Below are 23,702 nucleotides of genomic sequence, written 5' to 3' on the forward strand. Positions count from 1 at the left end.
AAAGAAAGAAGAGTAATGAATAACCGTATGTATTAATTAAGATCACACAATAAATGAACCCTCCCTCCCCAGACAGTGGTCATCCGTGACTGGGGGAGAAGAGTATTCTATTCATTCATTGTTACTTGCTGACAGCATCTCACCACGGAAGGCTTGCAGCCGCGTGATTGGCTGACACGATTAAAAAACAGCCCTCTAAAACTTCGTCATGGTTCTAGATTATTCTTTTAGAAATATTCATGATTTATGTCTGGCTGGCTGTCACATCATCGGTCAAGAGGCAGGTTTAATTATCAAATAGCACTTCTGAAGGTTGTGCTGTTATAGCGAAATCGCGAAACCGGTGACGGCGTTGCAATGAGGTATGTCAAGATGAGGCAAGATGAGGTAAGGAGGTAGGTGTGCCTCAGACAGTGTACACGATACGGTATGTATACAAGAGGAAAGGGGAAGTTGTAGAATACAGATGGGCGAATGTTTTAAGGAGGCAAGAGGCAGGCACGCTACCCCTACACCACGGGGCTGGCCTTATCCATTACAGGATCAGATAATGCTTCACCTACTCAAATTCTCTGAGCAATATTGTATAGAAATGTAGCCACCCAATAGGTCACCATTTTGTCTAATCCTATTGCCATCATTTTTGTCAGTGTTCTCCCTCGATCTACCCAATCAAAATCCTTCGATAGATCAGTAGCGATACAGTTCATTTGATCTCATGAATCTAAAATCCTACAATTTGAGCCTCTGAGGAATAAGATTTCAAAAACCCGAACTGTCTTCTATCAAATCAGCTAGTAATTTCGCGAATATATCTAATAAAAATATTGTTTTCCCACAACTTACGTGCAACACATGTCAAGCTGACTGACCTAAAAGCTCTATATTTATCACTATTTACTTTGTACACAGGTGCTACTATAGCAACTCTCCATTCATTTGTTACAGCTCCTTCATGAAAACAGTGATCAAATATGTACTTAAGATATGGTACTATAACGCAACCCGTTGTCTTCATTATATCCCCAGAAATCTTATGAATTCCAGCTGTTTTCTATCTGGACATTACCCTTGTATAGAACAATTCTTGCATACTGCTGACTGAATACTTCTGCCTTCTGTGAATCCTCATATATACAGTCCCCTTGTTCATTTATGATTTCTGGAATGTCCTCCTTGGAACCTGTTTCTGCTTACACCTTATAGACCACTGGTACATACAGGATATGTACCACTAGATTTTAGGGCTCAAAACTTGCCTGAAAGATACATGATTAAGTTACAGTCTTTATGGGAGACTTAGTGCTCTGAAGTTGCTTTCTTCACTAAGTATTGCAATTCCCACAAGAACGCTTTTGCGACATTCTGAAAATGTGGTACATGTGTGTACCAGAGAGCATTTATTGCTGGGAAAGTTGTGCATTGCCGAAATTGGAGGTAAAAATACACTTTTTTCCGTGTACGCTCAACTCATTCCTGTAGACATAAGTTTATTACTTGCTTACTAAACTTGGAAATATAGCGCTTCTTGCCCTATATGTGTTCGACATTGTTGCATTGATTGTTCGTTTTATTTGATATTACTCAAATGATATAAGTACACTGGATACTTTTGTTTTCAGTGGTAATGTACTTTCCTGCAGGATATTTGTCGCTAACTTGTTATAACGTGAAGAGTGTACACTAGCAACGAAAACTGAGGTCAAGTTGTCTCCAAATCTCGCAAATGAGTGAAAGGACGTGCAGTTTGTAAGGCATAAGGCATCCCCCCTACCCCATGGCGCAACAGCCCTAAAGGAAAATGACCTACCAAGCAATCGCTACTCAACCCGAAGCCTTACAGATTGCAAGGTGTCATGTGGTCAGCACGACAAAATCTCTCGGCCGTTATTCGTGGCTTTCTATACCGGGGCCGCCATCTCATCGTCAGATAGCTCCTCAATTGTAAACACATAGACTGAGTGGACCTTGAACCAGATCCAGGTAAAAACACGACTTGGCCGGGAATCGAACCCGGGAACTCCAGGTAAGAAGCAGGCGTGTTACGCCTACACTGTGAGGCCAGCTTTGTAAGGCATATCTGTTTTAATTCATTGCAATAAAAGTAAATTTATCAGAAAATGAAATATTTCTTCTTATTACCGATGGTATGACAGAATATTCAGATGTTTGAGATTTCGATGCAGATGGTAATGATGCAGCCAACAATTCAACAACGTTAAATGGCACATCTTATTCTGAGGAAGTGATTACAGAAGATCAGAAGAAGAAAGATAATCGAGACGGAAGAGATGAAGAGGAAACTCTAAATGTTGGAAGTCGCAGATCTTGTCGTAGTTCCATACCGCACTAACTGCAATTAGACATACAGTTAAACGTCTGCTGGTGCACTCCAATCACTAGTCTACTATTTCTTTCTCTTCCACGTTAGGGCTGGAAGTACTGAGTGGAAGATGAACAGAATGGGGATTATGAAGGGGATGAGGTGGAACAATCTCCTTCCAGCGATCATCTTGTATGGTATAGTAACGGGCGTATCCCAAGCAGTAACTTTCCATAGCCATTTCTCACCAAGCACAAATAAATCTATCTAGCCCGAAACACATTTTTATGTACATACTAACGCTTACCTCCTTGCAACGCATAGTTCTACAATCAAACTTATAGCACTTGATCATCGTGAGATGATTAGAAGTTTGGGGTTTTATTACTTTTTATAATATATTGTCTTTTAATTGAGGAATGTTACTTTTCAAATTATTATATTCAAGTTTACTCGGATAAGAAAGTGGTACATCTGTGTACCACTGAACACTATGTGTAAATTTTTCACGAAATGGTCTCTGATACATATATGTACCATCCCATAACATCGAATTAGGCACCTTTAGGATGTCATGCGGCCCTGGGAAGGGTGGAAGGTAAAGGCTTCCACTATCCGTAAGCTCGGGACTTGATGCGGTGGAGTGGTTAGCTTTACGCCCGGCCGCCTTTGCCCCCAGGAATTAACCTGGTACTCATTGTTGGTGTAGGCTGAGTGAACCTCAGGGCCATATGCACCTCCGGAAGTGGAAATCTCATTTCTTAAATTTTACGACTTCCTGACGGGGATTCGAACCCACGTCCTTCCGGGCGAACCGAGCACGCCTTTACCGCCTCAGCCAGGCGGCCCCTAAATGCGCCACCACAGATCTAAATAATACGTATAACAATTTCATGGCGTGTTTTACTGCCTTTTAAAAATTGACAAACTCGACCAGGGTCGAGCCTGCAAACTTAAGAGCATGATTTGGACATGATTTTGAAACTTAGAAGCTCAAATCCATTCCTGGTCATACATATTGTTTATAGTACACTGTGTCGTCCGGTTCCACGGCTAAATGATTAATGTGATGGCCTCTGGTTCAAGGGGTCTCAGGTTTGATTTCCAGTCGGAAGAGGGGTTTTAACTTTCATTGGTAAAGTCCTCTGGCTCGTGGACTGAATGTGTGCGTTGTTTTATAAATACGAATCCATCATAGGTATGGCCCCATCATCACAGACACACAGGTCACTTATAGGCGTCAACTCGAATGACCTACACCAGGCCTCTCCGGAGGCCGTACGCCATTATTATTATTATTATTATTATTATTATTATTATTATTATTATTATTATTATTATTATTATTATTATTATTATTATTATTATGGCCCGGAGGTTTATGCAGTAATAGGTTAGAATGCAAAATTACTGAAGCGAGTAACAACTGCAGTCTACCTGCACGACGGTAATGCTATGAGGTTTGCATAAACATAAGGAGTTCTAATGGGCCAAACACCTAATGTTTATGGAAACCTCATAGCATTACCGTCGTACAGGTAGACTCTCCTTGTTACTCGCTTCAGTAAGTTTGCATTCTAACCTATTACTGCATAAACATCCGGGCCCTAATTATTATTATTATTATTATTATTATTATTATTATTATTATTATTATTATTATTATTATTATTATTATTATTATTATTATTTACTATGTCTTCTGGTATGGTCTAGAGCAAATTTGTTATTTTCATCGACCTCTCTCAGTCTCGTCCTTGGCTTTGACAATATGGAAATTACTGAGGTATGAGCAATGTTTGTAACATATTTCGTTAAGCTGTCAGTCCCTATGTTGAATGGTGTGAAAGGGGCGGCTGGTGTGTGCATTTCAGTGACCTTGGCAGACTGATATGTTCAGAATCTTCTGGAACAATGTGGAAAGCAACGAAAAACTACAGCACTCGTAATTTACCTAGTACTTCTGTTGAGTGACCCAACAAACGGAAAACAAACCAACAAAGAAACAAACAAATATGCATAAGCATAGGGAAAAAGTCAACACAAGCACGTTCATAGTTTTACACGATTATTAATGTGGTGACTGTAGTTACAGGACCTCCAATTTGATGTGGCATCCGAACGACATGGACATTACTTTTCATTTCAAAAACCGAACATGCATTGGCCGGGATTTGAATTGCCGCCGCCTGGGTGAGAAGTCAGTGACTATGCCTAACACACCTACAGTTCAAAACCGCGCCAATGCATGTCAAGATTTTAGGAATGAAATTCACGTGCCTAAATTCGGATTTCATGCACAACTGTAGATGTCGTGGCTTATGAACGCAAAAAGTAAAGGTCACGTAAAACTCGCCTCGAACTCCATTGTCGGCAGCCCTGAAGATGGTTTTCCGTGGTTTCCCATTTTCACACCAGGCAAATGCTGGGGCTGTACCTTAATTAAGGCCACGGCCGCTTCTTTCCCCATTCCTAGGCCTTTCCTGTTCCATCGGTCGTCATAAGACCTATCTGTGTCGGTGCGAAGTAAAGCAAAATAGCAGAAAAATAGCCTTGAAGATGGTTTTTCGCAGTTTCATACCTTCGCGTCATGTAAATGTTGAGCCAATAAACTGAATGAAGGCTACGATCACTTACTTCCCACTCCTATCCCATCGTTGCCATAAGACCCATCTATGGGCTGTGACGTAAACAATAATTGTTAATGCATGATAAGTGGTTCACTCTGGTCAACGACGGAAGCTATAACTTCCTTGTTACGTAGTGCACCTGAATCATCCTCCTCGTCCGCATGATGAGGAAACTTGACCACGCCCGCTTGGTCATTCTCATCATCACACTTCCCTCCAGTCCAGAGCTTTATCTGTGCGGCGTTCTCGTATAAATAGCGGTTGAGGAAGACTGATGCTGTATAGTGTGTGAACAACTAGCATCATGGCTGCAGTGCGGAACATTGTCTTGTGCTATTGTGTGGTAGTCCTGGTGGCCTGGTTGGGAGTAAACGCATCCTCTACACACGGAAGTAAAAGCAGTAAGTCTACCGCTGCCACATTTATTTCATTTCTCAAGTAAAATATGCAGTTTCTGCAGAAAGTTAGAAAAAAAGTATTAACAAAATTGAAGATTCAGCATTTCTTATGTATATTTCTAACATACAAGCATTTGATATATATCTGGCCTCTAAAGGCTTAAAAATGTCGATTAATCAACGCACTGTGTACATTAAATTTGACAGTATAATAATGTTTAAATGCTTAGCTCCCTCAGGGAAATGTCGAAATAGTATCAGGATCCGGATCGCGAGTTCAAACCTGGAGCAGGTAGACCGATTTGTAAAGGGTTTATAAAGGATCTTCAGTAATCTGCAGGCGCTTACCCGACAAAAATCAATTAAAACTTAGACATAGTTCACCCAAAATAGAGTTTCTTTGCCATCGGTTAGAGTAAAATGGAACATCGGAATGTTCATAATAATAATAATAATAATAATAATAATAATAATAATAATACAGTGATAGTAGTAGTAGTATGGTGTCCGACTCGTTGGCTGAACGGTCAGCGTACTGGCCTTCGGTTCAGAGGGTCCCGGGTTCGATTCCCGGCCGGGTCGGGGATTTTAATCGTCTCTGATTAATTCTTCTAGCCCGGGGACTGGGTGTTTGTGTTTGTCCCAACACTTTCCTCTTCATATTCACACAACACACTACACTAATAACCACCACAGAAACACGCAATAGTGATTACATCCCTTCATATAGGGTTGGCGTCTGGAAGGGCATCCGGCCGTAAAACAGGGCCAAATCCACATGTGCGACACAGTTCGCACCCGCGACCCCACAGGTGTGGGAAAAGCGGTAGAAAAAGAAGAAGAAGAAGAAGTAGTAGTAGTATGGTCAGTTCCTTGAAAGAATATGGGTTCGATTCTGGACTCAGTGGCTCATTCGCGGTGTCCAAGTAGGTGTGACTGGTGTTATTTGAAGGAGTTCAAGTATATCAGGCTGGTGTCGGTAGATTTACTGCCATATAAAACAAATTCTGTTGGGACAAAATACCGTCACCTCGGCCTCTCCGAAAACCGTAAAAATAGTTCGCAGGACGTAAAACCTTTATTATTATTATTATTATTATTATTATTATTATTATTATTATTATTATTATTATTATTATTATTATTATTATACTCACCGAGCGAGTTGACCGTGTGGTTAGGGGCGCGCAGCTAAGAGCTTGCATTCAGGAGATAGTGAGTTCGAACTTCACTGTCGGTAGTCCTGAAGATGGTTTCCCGGGGTTTCCTATTTTCAGACAAGGCAAATTCCTATCCCATCGTCGTCATAAGACTCATCTGTGTCGGTCCGACGTAAAAAACGGTAAAAATGTGTGTTTGTAGGTTAACTGAGCTTGTGAAAAATTACTACAAAGAAAACTATAAAATGTTAGTAGACTACCGACGCCGGTACTGCAGTACTTTTCAAGTTTCATTCACAAAATGAATTACAAAGTTATTTTAAAGTTTGTCAAAGTTATTTACTTTTGAAATCAGTAAAAGTGTAGAAAAAATCACATCTGAGAAAAATCACTTTGAAATTTACTATAGTATTCCGATGTCTCGTAAGTTACCACATACAGTTAAGAATCTTCAAACACCAAACAAGATAAATAATATAAAACTTTAAATTTTAGGAAGCTCAGAAAATGACAATAACGTACGTATTATCATTTCTGACTGCCTCGGTGATGTGAAAGCTCTTCTGATACTAGAGCAGAAACGTCCAAAATAGTGATGTGAAAATTATATGGAAGATGTAGGTAGAAACAATTTCAGTAGCAGGGGGGGGGGGGCAAAAAATATACAGACAACAGAAAGTAGCTGGGTTGAGGATTATAGCTGGCGGACGGCGGAGGGGGGTTATACACATCAAAACTGAACAAAAAGTGTACTAAATGGTAAGTTTTTGATGCTCTTCGAGCGAAATTCGACAGAAAGGTAAAGGTTGATAGTTTACTAACTTAAGTGCGGCAATAATAGTTTTTTAGATTTTGATTCAATACTATACTTTCACTAAATAAACTATTTTACACACGTATTACAATTAAATAGAAGTACGGTGTGATTATAAAATTAAAAAGTCATTTAGTATTTGACTACACTCTAAGAAACTAACAGAGACTGTCAGACTGACGAATGCACGCGGCAAGCAGGTTAATCATACCGCAGTGTCCACGACCTTGGCAAAAAATACACCCCTGTTACCCTTCCTCATAGCATTTGCGAAGTCTCCACTATTTGCTATGGCGCTATACAAATCGGTTAGCCGCGCGACGAACGACATTTTGTGCGTATTTTCTATAATAATTTTGTTAATAATTAAAAATGTGCACAAATTGGTTTTTACAAATACCTAGTTTCAGCCGGCTGAAAGAGAATAAAAATATAATGTTTTCTCTACAAAGTGGGGGGGGACTTCCCCCCACCCTCGCCCCCCTTAGTCGCCGCTACTGAGTAGGTCTATAGACCCTAAAACATGGTTAGAGATATTTAATTTTTTAACTGGTCGCTGGTATTTGAAACCTTAAAACTGACCGACACGACTACTTAAGTAAAGTTAAACGAAGGCCCTACATCCAATAAACAACATTCAACACACCACATTCCAAATATTGTTTTGGCACTAAAATAACAATCTATAATATTCTAGAATACGGCTCAATTCTATTCAATCTATTTAGTTTTCATATGAAAATCGATTGCACGAATTACGAAGCATCAGTCAATCTTAGTCTCTGTACGCTGCGTCCCGCTTAGCGTTTAGAAACATGCATTTCTTTCAAGTGAAGGTACCAGAAACTCCGACAAAAAATAGAGAACTGTAAGACTCCATACATAAGCCACGGACCCTGGTGAACAGATGATAAAATGTCGGTGTGGAAGAACACGCCGTTAAATAAATACTTACCGGGCGAGTTGGCCGTGCGGTTAGAGCCGCGTAGCTGTGAGCTTGCATCCAGAAGATAGTGGGTTCGAACCCCACTGTCGGCAGACCTGAAGATGGTTTTCGTGGTTTCCCATTTTCACACCAGACAAATGCTGGGGCTGTATCTTAATTAAGGCCACGGCTGCTTCCTTCCCACTCCTAGACCTTTCCTATCCCATCGTCACCATAAGACCTATCTGTGTCGGTGCCACGTAAAGTCAATTGTAAAAATAAACTTGGTGAGACTGGTGAATCTGCAGTTGGCCAGTTTTTTCATGTAGCGCGTGGTCGGTACAGTTAGTCAAACGAAAATAGAACAAATGTCACCAAAGCAAAATGCAATTGTTTACACAAATTCCTTGTAGATTATTCAAAGCTATCACTGTTGTCATCTGAGCAGGTTAATGACCAATGATCAGTGGAAAGAGACCGTAGCAGTCGAGTGGCAAAGTCACTGCCTTCTCAAAACAGGCGGCCGGGGTTCGAATCCTGACATATGCAATTTTTAAAAATAAAAGTGACGTCCCTTTAGTTCGGATTCAACGTAAAACTGGATGTCCCGTGGTACCATGTTACCAACAGTCATGTAAAACCTTCAAGCCTCTTCGCTAACGTCCATGGTTCTTCGTCAAACGGTAGACCTAGTAGTAGAAATATACCCAAAATAGCACGTTTTAATTTGTGAAATGTAACAAAACCGTCGGGTAACTATGATATATTATTAAGTGATCAGTACATAGACTGGTTTGATGCAGCTTTCATTGCTATTCTATTAATGGAAGATGACCTGGGTGTTTCAAGGTACATCCTATCAATCCATTTCTTCTTCTGGACAAATTTATACAACTCTACTCCTCCCACCTACTCCATTCGGTGACTGTACGACAATTCGCCTTAAGCAAATCGTACCGGTATCTTTAGTCCCTTTTTTGTTCCAAAAATGTTTTGCTTCTGTTTCTCGTGTCACAATTTTTAGTCCGAAACGCCTGTATGCCCAAAACTGACTGTAAGCCAGTTTGAATATTTTATAAAATTCTGATCAAATACAAACAAATTATAAGAGATTTAAAAGTGTACTGGCTTTATTACCTGCAGCGACATAATAAGAATAAATGACCCAGAGTGGGCAGGCAGTGAATAATTTTCCCCTTTTCCTTATACTCATTATAACGGTCTATAACCATTTGCACCCGACGATCTACGGTTATATCAATTTTAATCTTACTTGGAGACCCACCGACCTCAACACAGAAAGTTCTCTGGTCACTAAAAATGCCTCTTTTGTAATTTTTCTAGGAACTCATAAATGGACGGATGTAGTTTCCATATGAGTAAATTAATGTTAAGACCGACCACGTTTATAATCATAAGAGTTCCAAAGTCTAATATTGGAAACACTGGTGGACGATAACCCCTCTCTCTACGCCAGCCACGGAGGAAGTTGGGATATGTGACTCAGAACAGGATCAGAGGTTTCCTTCAAAGTGCCAAATACATTTTTCACTCTTAGTAGTAGTCAGCTTTGGTCGTCGCATTTACGAATAATTTAGTATGCATAAACAGAATAAGAAACAAAGAAAGAAAGAAAGAAAGAAAGAAAGAAAGAAAGAAAGAAAGAAAGAAAGAAAGAAAGAAATTCTGCAAGTACATTTTTAACAAACATGGAATTTCTGTTTTTAAATGATGTTGTATTTAACTCATATATTTTTGCACTGTATGTTGCATACCTCCATAAATTAGCATTTTTAATCATTATACTCCTTCATTAAATATATATTAAAACTAAAATTATGAATTTGGATCGCATGTTTACGTCCTTTTTTGCCAGTTTTTAGGTCATTCTTCTTCTTCATCTGTTTACCCTCCAGGGTTGGTTTTTCCCTCAGACTCAGCGAGGGATCCCACCTCTACCACCTCAAGGACAGTGTGCTGAAGCGTGAGACATTGGGTCCGGGGATACAACTGGGGAGGATGACCAGTACCTCGCCCAGGCGGCCTCGCCTGCTATGCTGAACAGGGGCCTTGCGGGGGTTAGGAAGATTGGAAGGGTTAGACAAGGAAGAGGGAAGGAAGCGGTCGTGGTCTTAAGTTAGGTACCATCCCGACATTTGACTGGAGGAGAAGTGGGAAACCACGGAAAACCACTTCGAGAATTGGCTGAGGTGGGAATCGAACCCACCTCTGCTCAGTTGACCTCCCGAGGCTGAGTGGAGCCCGTTCCAGCCTTCGTACCACTTTTCAAATTTCGTGGCAGAGCCGGGAATCGAATCCGGGGCTCCGGGGCTGGCAGCTATTCACGCTGCCACTACACCACAGAGGCGGATTAAGGTATTTTCATAGGTCTTTTATTAGGCAATTTATAAAATAAAATGAAATGGCGTATGGCTTTTAGTGCCGGGACATCCCAGGACGGTTTCGGCTTGCCAGGTGTAGGTCTTTCGATTTGATTCCCATGGGCAACCTGCGCGTTGTGATGAGGATGAAATGATGATGAACACAACACATACACCCAGACCCCGTGCCAGGGAAATTAACCAATGATGGTTAAAATTCCCGACCCTGCCGGGAATCGAAGCCGGGACCCCTGTGACCAAAGGCCAGCAAGCTAACCATTTAGTCATTGAGCTGGACAGGCAATTGATAGGTCCAAGCCCTAATTATCACCTAGCGTTTTTCGCAGGCGCTACGACGATTTACAACTTTTTTTAAAAATAGCCTTCCTCTGCAAAATTAACCGCTGTCGAAAATGATCAGAAACCCTCCCTTAAAGCCCTCTCTACTTAGGAATATTGTGGTACGTGTGATACGGTACCCGACTCCAAGCCCGAATTCATGATATGGGTCCCGTCTCGCATATTTCACACACAGTAAACATTCATGGTCACTTCAGTGAGCAATAACACCCAGTACCGCAAATACAAAGAAAACACAGTGAACTTTTCACAGAAAGAGCGTGTTAGGAAAATTAGTAGGAAATATTTTAAACGGTGTGTTTTCCTATTCACTTTCTAGCAGCACGAATCATTAGTGATACGTCTGCGAAAAACCGTTTCTAATATCTTTTAAAATGAGAACCTCCAATACTAATCTGTAATCATGTGGCCATACTGAGGAAAATGCTCTGGTTAGACCTCATTTCAAGTCACATATTGCCGGGCTGAGTAGCTCAGACGATTGAGGCGCTGCCGTTCTGACCCAAACTTGGCAGGTTCGATCCTGGATCAGACCGGTGGTATTGAAGATGTCGGTAGATTTACTGGGACACAAAAGAACTACTGCGGGACTAAATTCCGACACCTTGGCGTCTCTGAAAAACATCAAAGTAGTTAGTGGGACGTAAAACCAATAACATTAGTAAGTCACACATTACCTACCAAAATCGAACCCCCTAATAAGTTACACTGCACACCACAAATAACACCGGTTATCAGACACGTTTCGACCTCGTACGTACACGGGAGTGGTGGTCCATAGTGTTGGAAACCTCAAATACTAGGTAACGAGAGCACTACACTGACTGGGTAACTGAGGTGTGCCCTGTTCCTTGTACAGCACCGTGGTGTAGGGGTAGCGTGCTAACCTTTTCACCCGGAGGCTCCAGGTTCGATCTCCGGCCAGCTCAAACATCCTTTATTCTACTCTGAGGGCTGGAAAGTGTTCACTCAGTTTCGTAAGACCAACTGATGACGGATTTGATACGAGAGGAAGCAGACTCGCTCAAGCAATACCGCTGAAGGTGCCGTTATGCTGACCATGTGACACCCCAATATCTGCAGGCCATCTGGCTAGGCAGTTGTCATTATGATAGACGAATGGGCCATTGCGCCGCGGGTTTCGTTCCTTTCTTCTGTTTCTTGAACTAGAAATCTGTTCTGCTAGATGGCATTACTGCCAAAGGGCTCTTGAATATCATTTCTGCTCCAGGGCAAAGACTAACCCGTCAAGGACGGGTACAAGAAATAGTTTTGGATATGACTTCAAAGTTGTGAAAACAGGTATGGAATATAAGAACGATCGTTCCATCTACTGGATGTCCGACTCGTTGGCTGAATGGTCAGCGTACTGGCCTTCGGTTCAGAGGGTCCCGGGTTCGATTCCCGGCCGGGTCGGGGATTTTAACCTTCATTGGTTAATTCCAATGGCCCTGGGGCTGGGTGTTTGTGTTGTCCCCAACATCCCTGCAACTCACACACCACACACACACCACACATAACACTATCCTCAACCACAGTAACACGCAGTTACCTACACATGGCAGATGCCGCCCACCCTCATCGGAGGGTCTGCCTTACAAGGGCTGCACCCGGCTAGAAATAGCCACACGAAATTTATTTATCTACTGGATATTCCTCCATCGGTCCATCCTGCTGATAGATGCCCGGCTGCACGACACCACAGTTATTCAGTGACTCGGCCGGGCTCCGTGAGTCATACGGTTAAGGCGCTGGCTACTGAGCTCAAGTTGCCATGTCCGGCGGTATCTACTGTATCGATAGATTCTTTCAAGACAAAATTTTCGCACCTCGGCGTCTCCGAAAAATGCAAAAGACATAAAACCAATAATTAATTATTATTGAACTACCCCACCCTAGTAAAATGGATCTCAATAGCCAGAGACGGATTTATTATATAGGCCCACTGGGCACGTGCCTAGGGGTATCGGCATTCGGATGGGGATGAGGTGGTGGTGGTGATTATTGTTATAAGTGGAAGTACAACTAGGCGACAAATTGAGTCTAATGCTATTTTGTATTAATAGCTGCAATGAAATGAAATAAAATGGCCGGGAATGTCTGAGGACATGTTCGGCTCGCTAGGTGCAGATCTTTTGATTTGATGCCCGTAGGTGACCTGCGCGTCGCGATGAAGATGAAATTATGATGAAGACAACACACACACCCAGCCTCAGTGCCAGCGAAATTAACTAATTATGGTAAAAATTCCCGACCAGGCTGGGAATCGAGCCCGTGACCCCTGTAATCAAAGGCCAGCAGGCTAACCATTTAGCCATGGAGCCGGACATAGCTACAGTAATATTGTACGTTAAGCATTCTGTACCACTAACTTTATGCTTGATAATTGTTAATCTATGCCGCTTTGTGTGATAATTCCCTATGAATGCGTTGCATTTCGTAAAGTCCAAGCAGTTTTTTTTATTTGTGCATACGAATATTTTTTTTATTTTTACAAGTTGTAACATTACGTCTACTGGCGTTTTTTTATTTTGTAAAATTCAGGGTCCGCCTCTGTGGTGTAGTGATTAGTGTGATTAGCTGCCACCCCCGGAGGCCCGGCTTCGATTCCCGGCTCTGCCACAAAATTTGAAAAGTGATATGAGGGCTGGAACGGGATCCACTCAGCCTCGGGAGGTCAACTGAGTAGAGATGAGTTCGATTCCCACCTCAGCCATCCTGGAAGTAGTTTTCCGTGGTTTCCCTCTTCTCCTCCAGGCAAATGCCAGGATGCTGCCTAACTTAAGACCGCGGCAGCTTCCTTCCTTCTTCCTTGTCTATCCCTCCCAATCTTCCCATCCCCCGCAAGGCCCCTGTTCAGGATAGCAGGTGAGGCCGCCTGGGCGAGGTACTGGTCATCCTCTCCAGTTGTATCCCCGGACCCAGAGTCTGAAGCTCCAGGACATGCCCTTGAGGCGGTAGAGGTAGGATCCCTCACTGAGTCCGAGGGAAAAACCGACCCTGGAAGGTAAACAGATAAAGAAGACGAAGAAGAAGTAAAATTCAGGATCCTTATGGACACACAAAGTACTTGTGCTGATGTTCTTGTGAAAACATAATAATCCTTAATTTTTCGCTATTTGTTCCTAGAAAAACACATTACCGAGCTCGATAGCTGCAGTCGCTTAAGTGCGGCCAGTATCCAGTATTCGAGAGATAGTGGGTTCGAACCCCACTGTCGGCAACCCTGTAGATGGTTTTCCGTGGTTTCCCATTTTCACACCAGACAAATGCTTGGGCTGTACCTTAATTAAGGCCACGGCCGCTTCCTCGCCACTCATAGTCCTTTCCTGTCCCATCGTCGCCACAAGACCTATCTGTGTCGGTGCGACGTAAAGCAACTTGTAAAAAACATGCTGATGATGATGCTTGTTGTTTTAAGGGGCCTAACATCGAAGGTCATCGCCCCACCCCCAAATAATAATAATAATCACACATCACCTTACTTTTATAACAGCTGGAAAACATAGGCCTACATTCAATACCAGTCATTTTGAACCCCTTTGTTCCTCAAGAGATCGCTATTGGCTAACAATACGTGGATATTCCTTAACGTGTTAGCCATAATCTCTTAAAATCAGCGGCTTGTCTGACATCCCCCAGCAAACGAAAACTATGAAGATTTATCGACGAGTTCGCTATTAACAAGGTGAAGCAAAAAAGATCTATGACTATTAATTAATTGTCATATTTAAGTTATCAGGTACTGAATATTCTCTTTCTTGTAATTTTAAATATTACGTGTTACTCATCATCATCATCATTGTCCGACTCGTTGGCTGAACGGTCAGCGTACTGGCCTTCGGTTCAGAGGGTCCCGGGTTCGATTCCCGCCCGGGTCGGGGATTTTAACCTTAATTGGTTAATTCCAATGGCACGGGGGCTGGGTGTATGTCTTGTCTTCATCATCATTTCATCCTCATCACGACGCGCAGGTCGCCTACGGGAGTCAAATAGAAAGACCTGCTCCGGGCGAGCCGAATCCGTCCTGGGATTTCCCGGCACTAAAAGCCATACGCCATTTCATTTCATCATTATTTTCCAACTCCAGTGGTAAACAAGCGCTCGCCATCTCCAATTTTCATACAGTGTGACACAAAAGTCCGTTAATATTTGACGAGGCGATACTTCACGGAATGTTGGAGGTAGAGATGTAATAATTGACACACATGAATTGATATGACATGGGGTTTTAAGACACCAAAATAAAGTATTTAATCTTCACTAACAATGCCTCTTCTGGTGAGGACAACATGCCGCGATTGCAGCGCATCTGCCCTCTCTCACTACAGCTCCTTTTATATCGTACACGCGTCATGTGAGGCATCACTGACGTGTTGCTGTCCAGCGCCATCTGTTGGCCTGTTTGTGCACTCGTTGTTGTGTCAATAAAACCAAACATGTGTGTTAAATATTACCTCTCTACCTCTAATATTTCGTGAAGTATTGCCTCGTCAAATGTTAAGGACCTTTTGGGTCACCCTGTTCATCTTCTTTCATAGGACATCTACCCATCTGAGACCTCTCTCCTACAGATCTGACTGTACTGTATCTATACAGCGTTTCCGCTTGGTCTATTTCTTTGGACAGTAAGGTCAAAATATTTTCTGGAAGGTCTTTCGCTGTTCTTTTCTATAATGTGCCTATACCATTGAACTCTACGCTTCGTTATTACGCTGGTAATGAGGACCTAAATTCTATTCACTTCATTCCTGATTATTCCTTTCTATCAGTTTGATTAATTCTAACGAATCTTATTTCCGTTATCTGCATTCTTCTCTAGTCATTGTTTAGTAGAGTACATACATGTAAACTATAGGCCCTATGTGAAAACTGGTACGAAGTAGGTGTGGATCATGGTTGATTTTGCTTTTTGTGGTATTTTTCAATCGCAGAGTAGGTTTATGACTTGATTTTAAAAAGTGCCCTGCTGAGTATTTTCTGCTTGACAGTGTTGTCATTTCAGATCTGAGGAAACATCACATTTTTATTCCATTTTATCCGGCTAAAACTAGGAATTTTATAAATGATTAAAACAAGCAATTTGTACAACACTTGATGTCTTATCAGCTAATTATTTCCTTTATGTTTTTTTAAATTATTAACAAAATTATTAGCGGAAATACGCACAAAATATCATTCATCGCGGCTAACCGATTTGTATAGCGCCACAGCAAGTAGTGGCCACTTTGCATGTGCTGTGAGGAAGGGTAGCTGTGGTATATTTTTATGCCAGGTCATGGACACGAGGTATGATTCACCCGCTTGCCGCGCGTATTCGTCAGTCTGGCAGAGCCTTTAGTGTCCGTTAGTTTCTTAACGTGTAGTCAAATACTAAACGATTTTTTAAAATTGTAGAATCACTCCGTAGTTCTATTTAATTATAATACATGTGTAATATAGTTCCTAAGCAAGCTCGATAACTGCAGTCGCTTAAGTGCGGCCAGTATCAAGTATTCGGGAGATAGTGGGTTCGAGCCCCACTGTCGGCAGCCCTTTAGATGGTTTTCCGTGGTTTCCCATTTTCACACCAGGAAAATGCTGGGACTATACCTTAATTAAGGCCACGGCCACTTCCTTCCCACTCCTAGCCCTTTCTTATCTCATCGCCGCCATAAGACCTATCGGTGTCGTTGCGACGTAGAGCAACTTGTAAAAAAATAATTAAGAATACTGTTTCTTTGGTGAAAGTTTTATTGTATAGAATGGAATCAAAGTCTTAAGTTGGTAAACTGTCAATTTTTACCCCTCTGTTGAAATTCACTCAGAAAGCATAATAGAAACTTACCATTTTGTAGTTTTTAAAACAAAATTATCTATATAAACCCCCTCCCCCATCTCTCCACCTCCGCCCGCTATATCCGGGTACTTTTTGTTATCTGTTAATTCCCCCCACTTCTAATTCCCAATCACCGCTACTGGTAACAGGGGTCTTCTTTGTTGGACATCTCACGTTGTCTCAAATCATTTTGAATATCCACTGCCTATCTGAACACATGCACAATGTGCCATATTCTATATTTATTTTATGTACTTTACTGTTCTTTTCTGGATGGCATATCCTACAATTATTGTGCCTAGGGGCGCACAACTGGCAATAGTACAGACACTATTCTCTAATAACACAATTAATGTACGCCGGTCTGATAACATGTTATCCTTGCTGCGGGGAGGAACTGTTCGATACGTGCACCAGCGAAAGTACTTTATGTACCCAGTCCTTATCGCAAACCAGATTATATCTCTCACACCAGCTCTTATCACTGGCTGATAACGCCCGTCTGTAACGCACACCGAAAGGATTACACAAGAATAGAATTGCACTCTACTTTTATCTTTTCTATGTGCTAAAGAATTATAGTCTTAAATACGTAGAACAGGACAATATACATTATTTTATTACTTTCCTGTTCTTCTCTCATTTGGTGACTAACAGGGGCGTAGCCAAGGGTGAGGGGCTACTCGGGTTTAGAACCCCCCCCCCCCCACCTTCAATGGAATGTTTACAAAATAAAATAAAAAGAAACTGACAGTAAACAAGTGGAAGTCGATTCAAGGGATTGACTCTTTTGAACATTCACAGAGACGTAATTGTAAAACCAACAGATTTCTTAAATCTACTTTCTAAGAAGCCTTGAAAGTTGGATTTTAGGTTGTAATCTGAACATACCATTCCCCATAAAACTATGCAACTTGATCTGATTTTGTTTGTATTTTAATGCAAGATTTTGTAGTGTACGTACCGGTACTGCAATCTGAATATCAACGTAATTCCTTGTATCAATGTCCTTATAATGGCACTCAAGCATGCGCGCACCACACACTCACAAGTACCTTCATTAGGTTCTGTCAACATTTTGTAACTATAACCCCCATCGGTCGATCCTGGCTACGCTACTGACTAAAGTTCTGTTCAAGGAACATTTAGTCATCTTACACTGAGTCATGTGCACTGTAGGGGGGATGATAATAATGAGGCAGAAACTATTTCAAAACTCAATACTGTAAAACCTATGAAGTTGACCACCTCTCTAACATGACTACTTGTTTTCACTGATCACAGCATTTATGGAACTGGCATTTGTTTATATACAAAATTTATTTTGTAGGCCGACCGCCTGTCTAACTTGAATCTTGACCACAATTTGACAATGTATTCTATATATTTTTCACCTGTGTTACACTAGTTGTTGAAAATTTTGTATAGTGCTGTACAGAAATTCCTCGTGATTGCACCAAGAATAACTTCCAAGTCTATCTTTGTACTGTACTTTCACAACCATCCTTGTGTCTAAAAGTGGCTATTGTACTGCATTCAATTGATCTACAACCCTTCCTTTGTGACATGAAGGTCAAATTTCAGCAATCCTTAAAACTTTCGCCGGGCTAAGTGGCTCAGACGATTGAGGCGTTGGTCTTCTGACTCCAGCTTGGCAGGTTGGATCCTGACTCAATTCGGTGGTATTTTGAAGTTGCTCAAATACGTCAGTCTCGTGTGGGTACATTTTGCGGCACGTAAAAGAACTCCTGCTGGACTAAATTCCGGCACCTCAGCGTCGCCGGAAACCATAAAAGTAGTTAGTAGAATCTAAAAAACAATCACATTATTATTAAAATTGTCAACCACACCCTTAGGCAGGAGGATAAGATTGATATCATTTTAGAGATATTACTATATTTATCGGCAATAGGACAATTTGGTTTGAACTTATTCTTTCTCAGATAATGAAACTTAAGTAAAGAAATCCAGTGAAAGAGATGGTAAAGACAACACTTCAAGAAGTGTACCTGTCTGGTTAGTCAGAGTATCATCGTGCTGATTGATATTGTAAGTGGTCAGCTACCCCTTCCTTTCGTAACAGAATATTATGAAAGCCAACTAGGGGACTTAGTAGCCCAGAAGTTTCTGCTCATTGCGTGAAACAGGTATTCTTCCAAGTTCCCACTTTTCTTCTGAACGTGTAAGTTCAACAACCTGTGCAGTAACAGCACAACATTGTTGAAATGGCGCAGCGTAGTCCTACTACCGCTGTGAGCTCGCATCCGGGAGATAGTGGGTTCGAACCCCACTGTCGGCAGCCCTGAAGATGGTTTTCCGTGGTTTCCCATTTTCACACTAGGCAAATGCTGGGGCTGTACCTTAATTAAGGCCACGGCCGCTTCCTTCCCATTCCTATGTCTTTCCTATCCCATCGTCGCCATAAGACCTATCTGTGTCGGTGCGACGTAAAGCAAATAACACGAAAAACTCCTACTACAGCACACGGCGACTTTCTGCACGTACCAATGTCCACGAACACGTATACGGCGAACATTAAATGCGAAAAACATGTACCCATTCCAAAACGTCAAAGAGGTTGGGTCGGTAAGACACACACGTGCGCACCACTAGCCCAAAAACAAATGTAAATTAATTGTGTTTTATCTCGAAACCATTCGGAATAGGGCATATGTCCTTTTCTGCTTAATTTCAAATGATTGCTCCTGTCATATCCCTGAATATTGACCATTCCTCCTGGGACACTCTATATACATACCATACCAGATTACCACCCGTGACGAATATAATGGACTTCACGCTTAGTGTTGCCAACTTAGCGGATTTTCCGCTAAATTTAGCGGAATTAGAAGACTGTCGGCGGAGAAATATATCATTTAGCGGACAGCGGATTTTTTTGGTGGAATTCTAGATTTATTATAGCGGAATTTAGTGTTTTATCCATTTTATGCTTTTTAAAAATTTGTACTCCAGTCTGTCTCCGAGCTATTCCGTATTTCTTGTCAGGAGCTACCAGTTACATGAAGAACGGATGTTATTTGGATTTGATGTTATGAGATCATGGTATCATAAATTTGTAGTGCGTGGGGAAAGGTTACTTATATCTTAGTTGACGAATGACGACAGATAATGAAACTGTGAGAGAGTGGCACTTCTATTTATGCTATGAAGGAAGACTGTTTAATGAACTGGCCTGTTTTGTGTATGGCCCTTGAGGTAGAGGATTCACCTAACTTGCACCCGGCAGTAAAACGCCTACAAGTTTTAGCTCACCGGCTCGCAGGCAGGGGATTAATCCCACTGAAACTCACAGATCAGGTGAGCAGACATTTACTTCTATTATTATTATTATTATTATTATTATTATTATTATTATTATTATTATTATTATTGTTGTTGTTGTTGTTGTTGTTGTTGTTCATTTTATTGCTCATTATTTGAGATCGGATTTTTGGCGGAATTTTAGCGGATGTTTAATAGTATTTAGCGGATCTTGAAAATATAAGTTGGCAACACTGTTCATGCTCCCAACGTCAGAGGAAAGTTATATTCATAATAATGTGCATGGACTGCGTATTCTCATTATTATAGGAAAGAGGATATATGCCGGAAAGTGTATAGCATGAAAAAAAGTACACCAGTTCAAGTATCTTGGATGAATCATCTCTAGCAATAACAGTATACGACGCGAATTAACAAACACATTAATAAATCAGGTTACCTTCTTCAGACATCATGTATCACATGCGATACAAACCGTCATTTAATTCCTTCCAAAGCATATTAGACGTCAAGTGTTTTAGGCTTTTGGTATCATGCTGTACGCCCTATATGAATGTTATCTGTCTCAATAGTAGGAAATCAAAAATATTAATAAGTGATTGTATACCGTGGTAGAAGAGAAATATCTGCTAAATATATGTACTGTTTATCCCTTGTAACCTCAGTTATTCTATCGTAACATCGACTCATTTTTTCTCAAGTAATCTTTAGTATGCTGGAACTTCAGAAATATTGGAAATACTGTACCATTAAGATTATGACCAAGATGCAATAACTACCTCAATTGGGAGTTAATACAGATCACAGGGGTCAGTTATGATTTTAGGTAAGGTAAGGTAAGGGTTATTCTGCCCGAAGGCAGGTCCGAACCTCCGCAGAGGTGTTCCTGAGCCGGAATTTACGTGCGGTAGGGTGGCCAGTTCCTTTCCGCTCCTCCATTCCCTTACCCCCCACCAACAGCGCGTGGCAACCCATCCAACTCCTGACCACGCCCAATGTTGCTTAACTTCGGAGATCTCACGGAATCCGGTGTTTCAACACGGTTACGGCCGTTGGCGTTATGATTTTAAAAGGAAGACAATTCAATAAACGGCGTATGAACCCATTAACTTCCTACTTAGTTTAATATTATACCTACTGTAGGCATCATTGAACCAACAGATTCTTTATCACGAATATTTTGATAAAAATCTCCCAGTTATCCTCTAAGGAATGGAGGCATTAACTCTGTTCTCAGGTGCGTCGCCTTCTCTGGATAACGTTATAACGTATAGGCTAGAAGCAAGAATGACCATAAAACAGCAACGGTCAAGCCGTATAGATGACGTTTCTAGAATGTATGATTAAAAGTGGTAAAAAAAAAGCTACTGTTGCTATTTGCTTTACGTCGCACCGACACGGATAGGTCTTATGGCGACGATGAGACAGGAAAGGCCTAGGAATGGGAAGGAAGCGGCCGTGGTCTTCATTAAGGTACAACCCCAGCATTTACCTGGTGTGAAAATGGGAAACCACGGAAAACCATCTTTAGGGCTGCCGACAGTGGGGTTCCAACCCATTATCTCCCTGATGTGAGCTCACAGCTGTGCGTTCCTAACCGCACGGCTGGTAAAAAAAAAAAGGAAGAGCAAGATATGAGAAGATAAGGGAAGAAGTTGGAGTAAACCAATCCTTAAAATAAACTGTAACTAGGGCACGTACGCGATGGACTAGGAATGTCAAACACATGGAAGAAGGAAGAGACTCGACGGAAATGAATGCTTGATGATGTTACTGGAACGAGACATTTTGCAAGACCTAGGAAGATATGGCTGAACCAAGTGAAAGAACAATCAGTTGTAATTCAGTTCTAAGAGAGCAATGGTACATAAAAAGACTGAAAAAAGAGAGTGATCGTATACCATTTCGAGGAAACTGGAAAGGAATGTGATGATGCATCGAAAGTACGGTGGATGTCGATGTAGTAGTATTTGACCGAGACCTCTAGCCTGTCAGTGGCGGATTAAACTTAGCCTAGGACAATGACCTCTTTCAACGGCTGAACAGTTGTCTAGTTTGGAAATCCTATTTGGGCATTGCAGGAAATTTAGCCTATATTTCTTACAATTGTGTTTCCAAGTTTCTCCCAGTCCTTTCTCTGTTTTTTCCTTGTTGAAATCTGTTTCCCAAAAAACTTCTTCAACTCGTCTTTTGTCTTTGTACTGTCCTTTGTCCGATCCGATAGTTCAGGTGGTGAGTCTTTATGTATGCCCACCAACAGCACTGGAGTGAAGTTTCCGGCACACCTACATCTAAGACAACTTACAACAGTCACCACGTCCTGAAACCCCGTAATTTTCCTCAGACCTTCAAGGTGATGCCTAAGATTATCCTCTCCATGTTATCTCTAACAGATCTCCAATGTGTCTCTGTTTAGGGACGATATCTATGAGCCATGCAGAAGAAATGGAAGGTTACACGAGTTCACGAATTCTCTTTTCAACGATAGAATGCAATCCTCATCTATCAGGTTCATTTTAATTTTGGCTTTCGGTCTTAACAACCATTTAGCCACTGTTGTATATTTCTCATTATTAATTATGAATTGACAATTTTTATGTTTCTGATTATTAATTATGAATCGATTTTCATGAATTGAACTTATACATTTAAGACGAACACAAACACCCAGCCCCCTAACCGGAGAAATTAGCCAGGTGAAGTTAAAATCCCCGACCCGTCCGGAAATCGAACCCGGAACCCCCAGTGACCAAAGGCCAGCACGCTAACCATTTAGCCATGGAGCCGGACTATAAGTCAGTTTGAATTGCGTAAACTTTGACCATGTCACTGTTACACGCGCTTGTGCTACCTTTTTGGTTCTGTTGCTGATAACACTGGACATTTTTGTCTGTATATTCTAAATTCTGCCTCATACTTCATTCTTGTCTCGGATTAGGAATACAAAGTCGAAAATAGGTTCAGGCTCATTAGATAACTTATTTCAACACTTCTTTTGCCTTCATACCGATAATAATGAAAATCCAAAGCTTGTTTCCAGTCATTTGACCGGGTCAGGAATGGAATAAATGAAGCCAATATACCGATAATAAGGAAGCTCAAATTCGTTTTGCTGATGGCTCCACCTCCTAAGCTGTTTGAAGCCCCCAATATACCGATAACAAGGAAGCTCAAATTCGTTTTGCTGATGGCTCCACCTCCTAAGCTGTTTGAAGGTTTCTTGATTACTGATGATTCAGAGTCCATGATATGTGGAGTGGTGATAGATAATTCTGGGGTGACTTTTGGTTACGTGAACGATGTTGATCCACGAAATATCACTGCAATATTTGTCACAAACGAAAGGTAATCATTGATTTACTCAAATAAAGTCTCAAATCCCAGGTTGATTAAGAAATACCATCGTTACTAGCAAGAAATATGTATACGTATTTACTGACTGTAAATAGGAGTCCATGGTGTTGCATTCCGCTGCTTGCGCCGTCTTTTGTTTCTTTCTTGAGGTCCAGGGCTGGCACCAACGAGCTCTATTTCTAGCGAATGGGGTGCGGGTATTTTGTTGAAAAATAGCATGATCCCTGGACCAATACATATATATGTATATTAAAAGG

The 23,702-nt window shown here is 41.4% G+C and overlaps 1 protein-coding gene across 1 annotated transcript in view; it reads left to right on the top strand.

The window, feature by feature from the left end:
* The first annotated feature begins 5,197 nt into the window (after window positions 1-5,197).
* Window positions 5,198-23,702, top strand: part of LOC136869690 (coagulation factor IX) — a 46,695-nt gene continuing 28,190 nt past the window's right edge. The window contains exon 1 of the mRNA XM_067144867.2: window positions 5,198-5,354. Coding sequence (XP_067000968.2) covers window positions 5,258-5,354 — 97 coding nt within the window. The 5' untranslated portion in view covers window positions 5,198-5,257. The remainder of the gene's footprint in view (window positions 5,355-23,702) is intronic.

The sequence above is a fragment of the Anabrus simplex genome, chromosome 1 (genome assembly GCF_040414725.1).
Source record: "Anabrus simplex isolate iqAnaSimp1 chromosome 1, ASM4041472v1, whole genome shotgun sequence".
Classification (NCBI taxonomy): domain Eukaryota; kingdom Metazoa; phylum Arthropoda; class Insecta; order Orthoptera; family Tettigoniidae; genus Anabrus; species Anabrus simplex.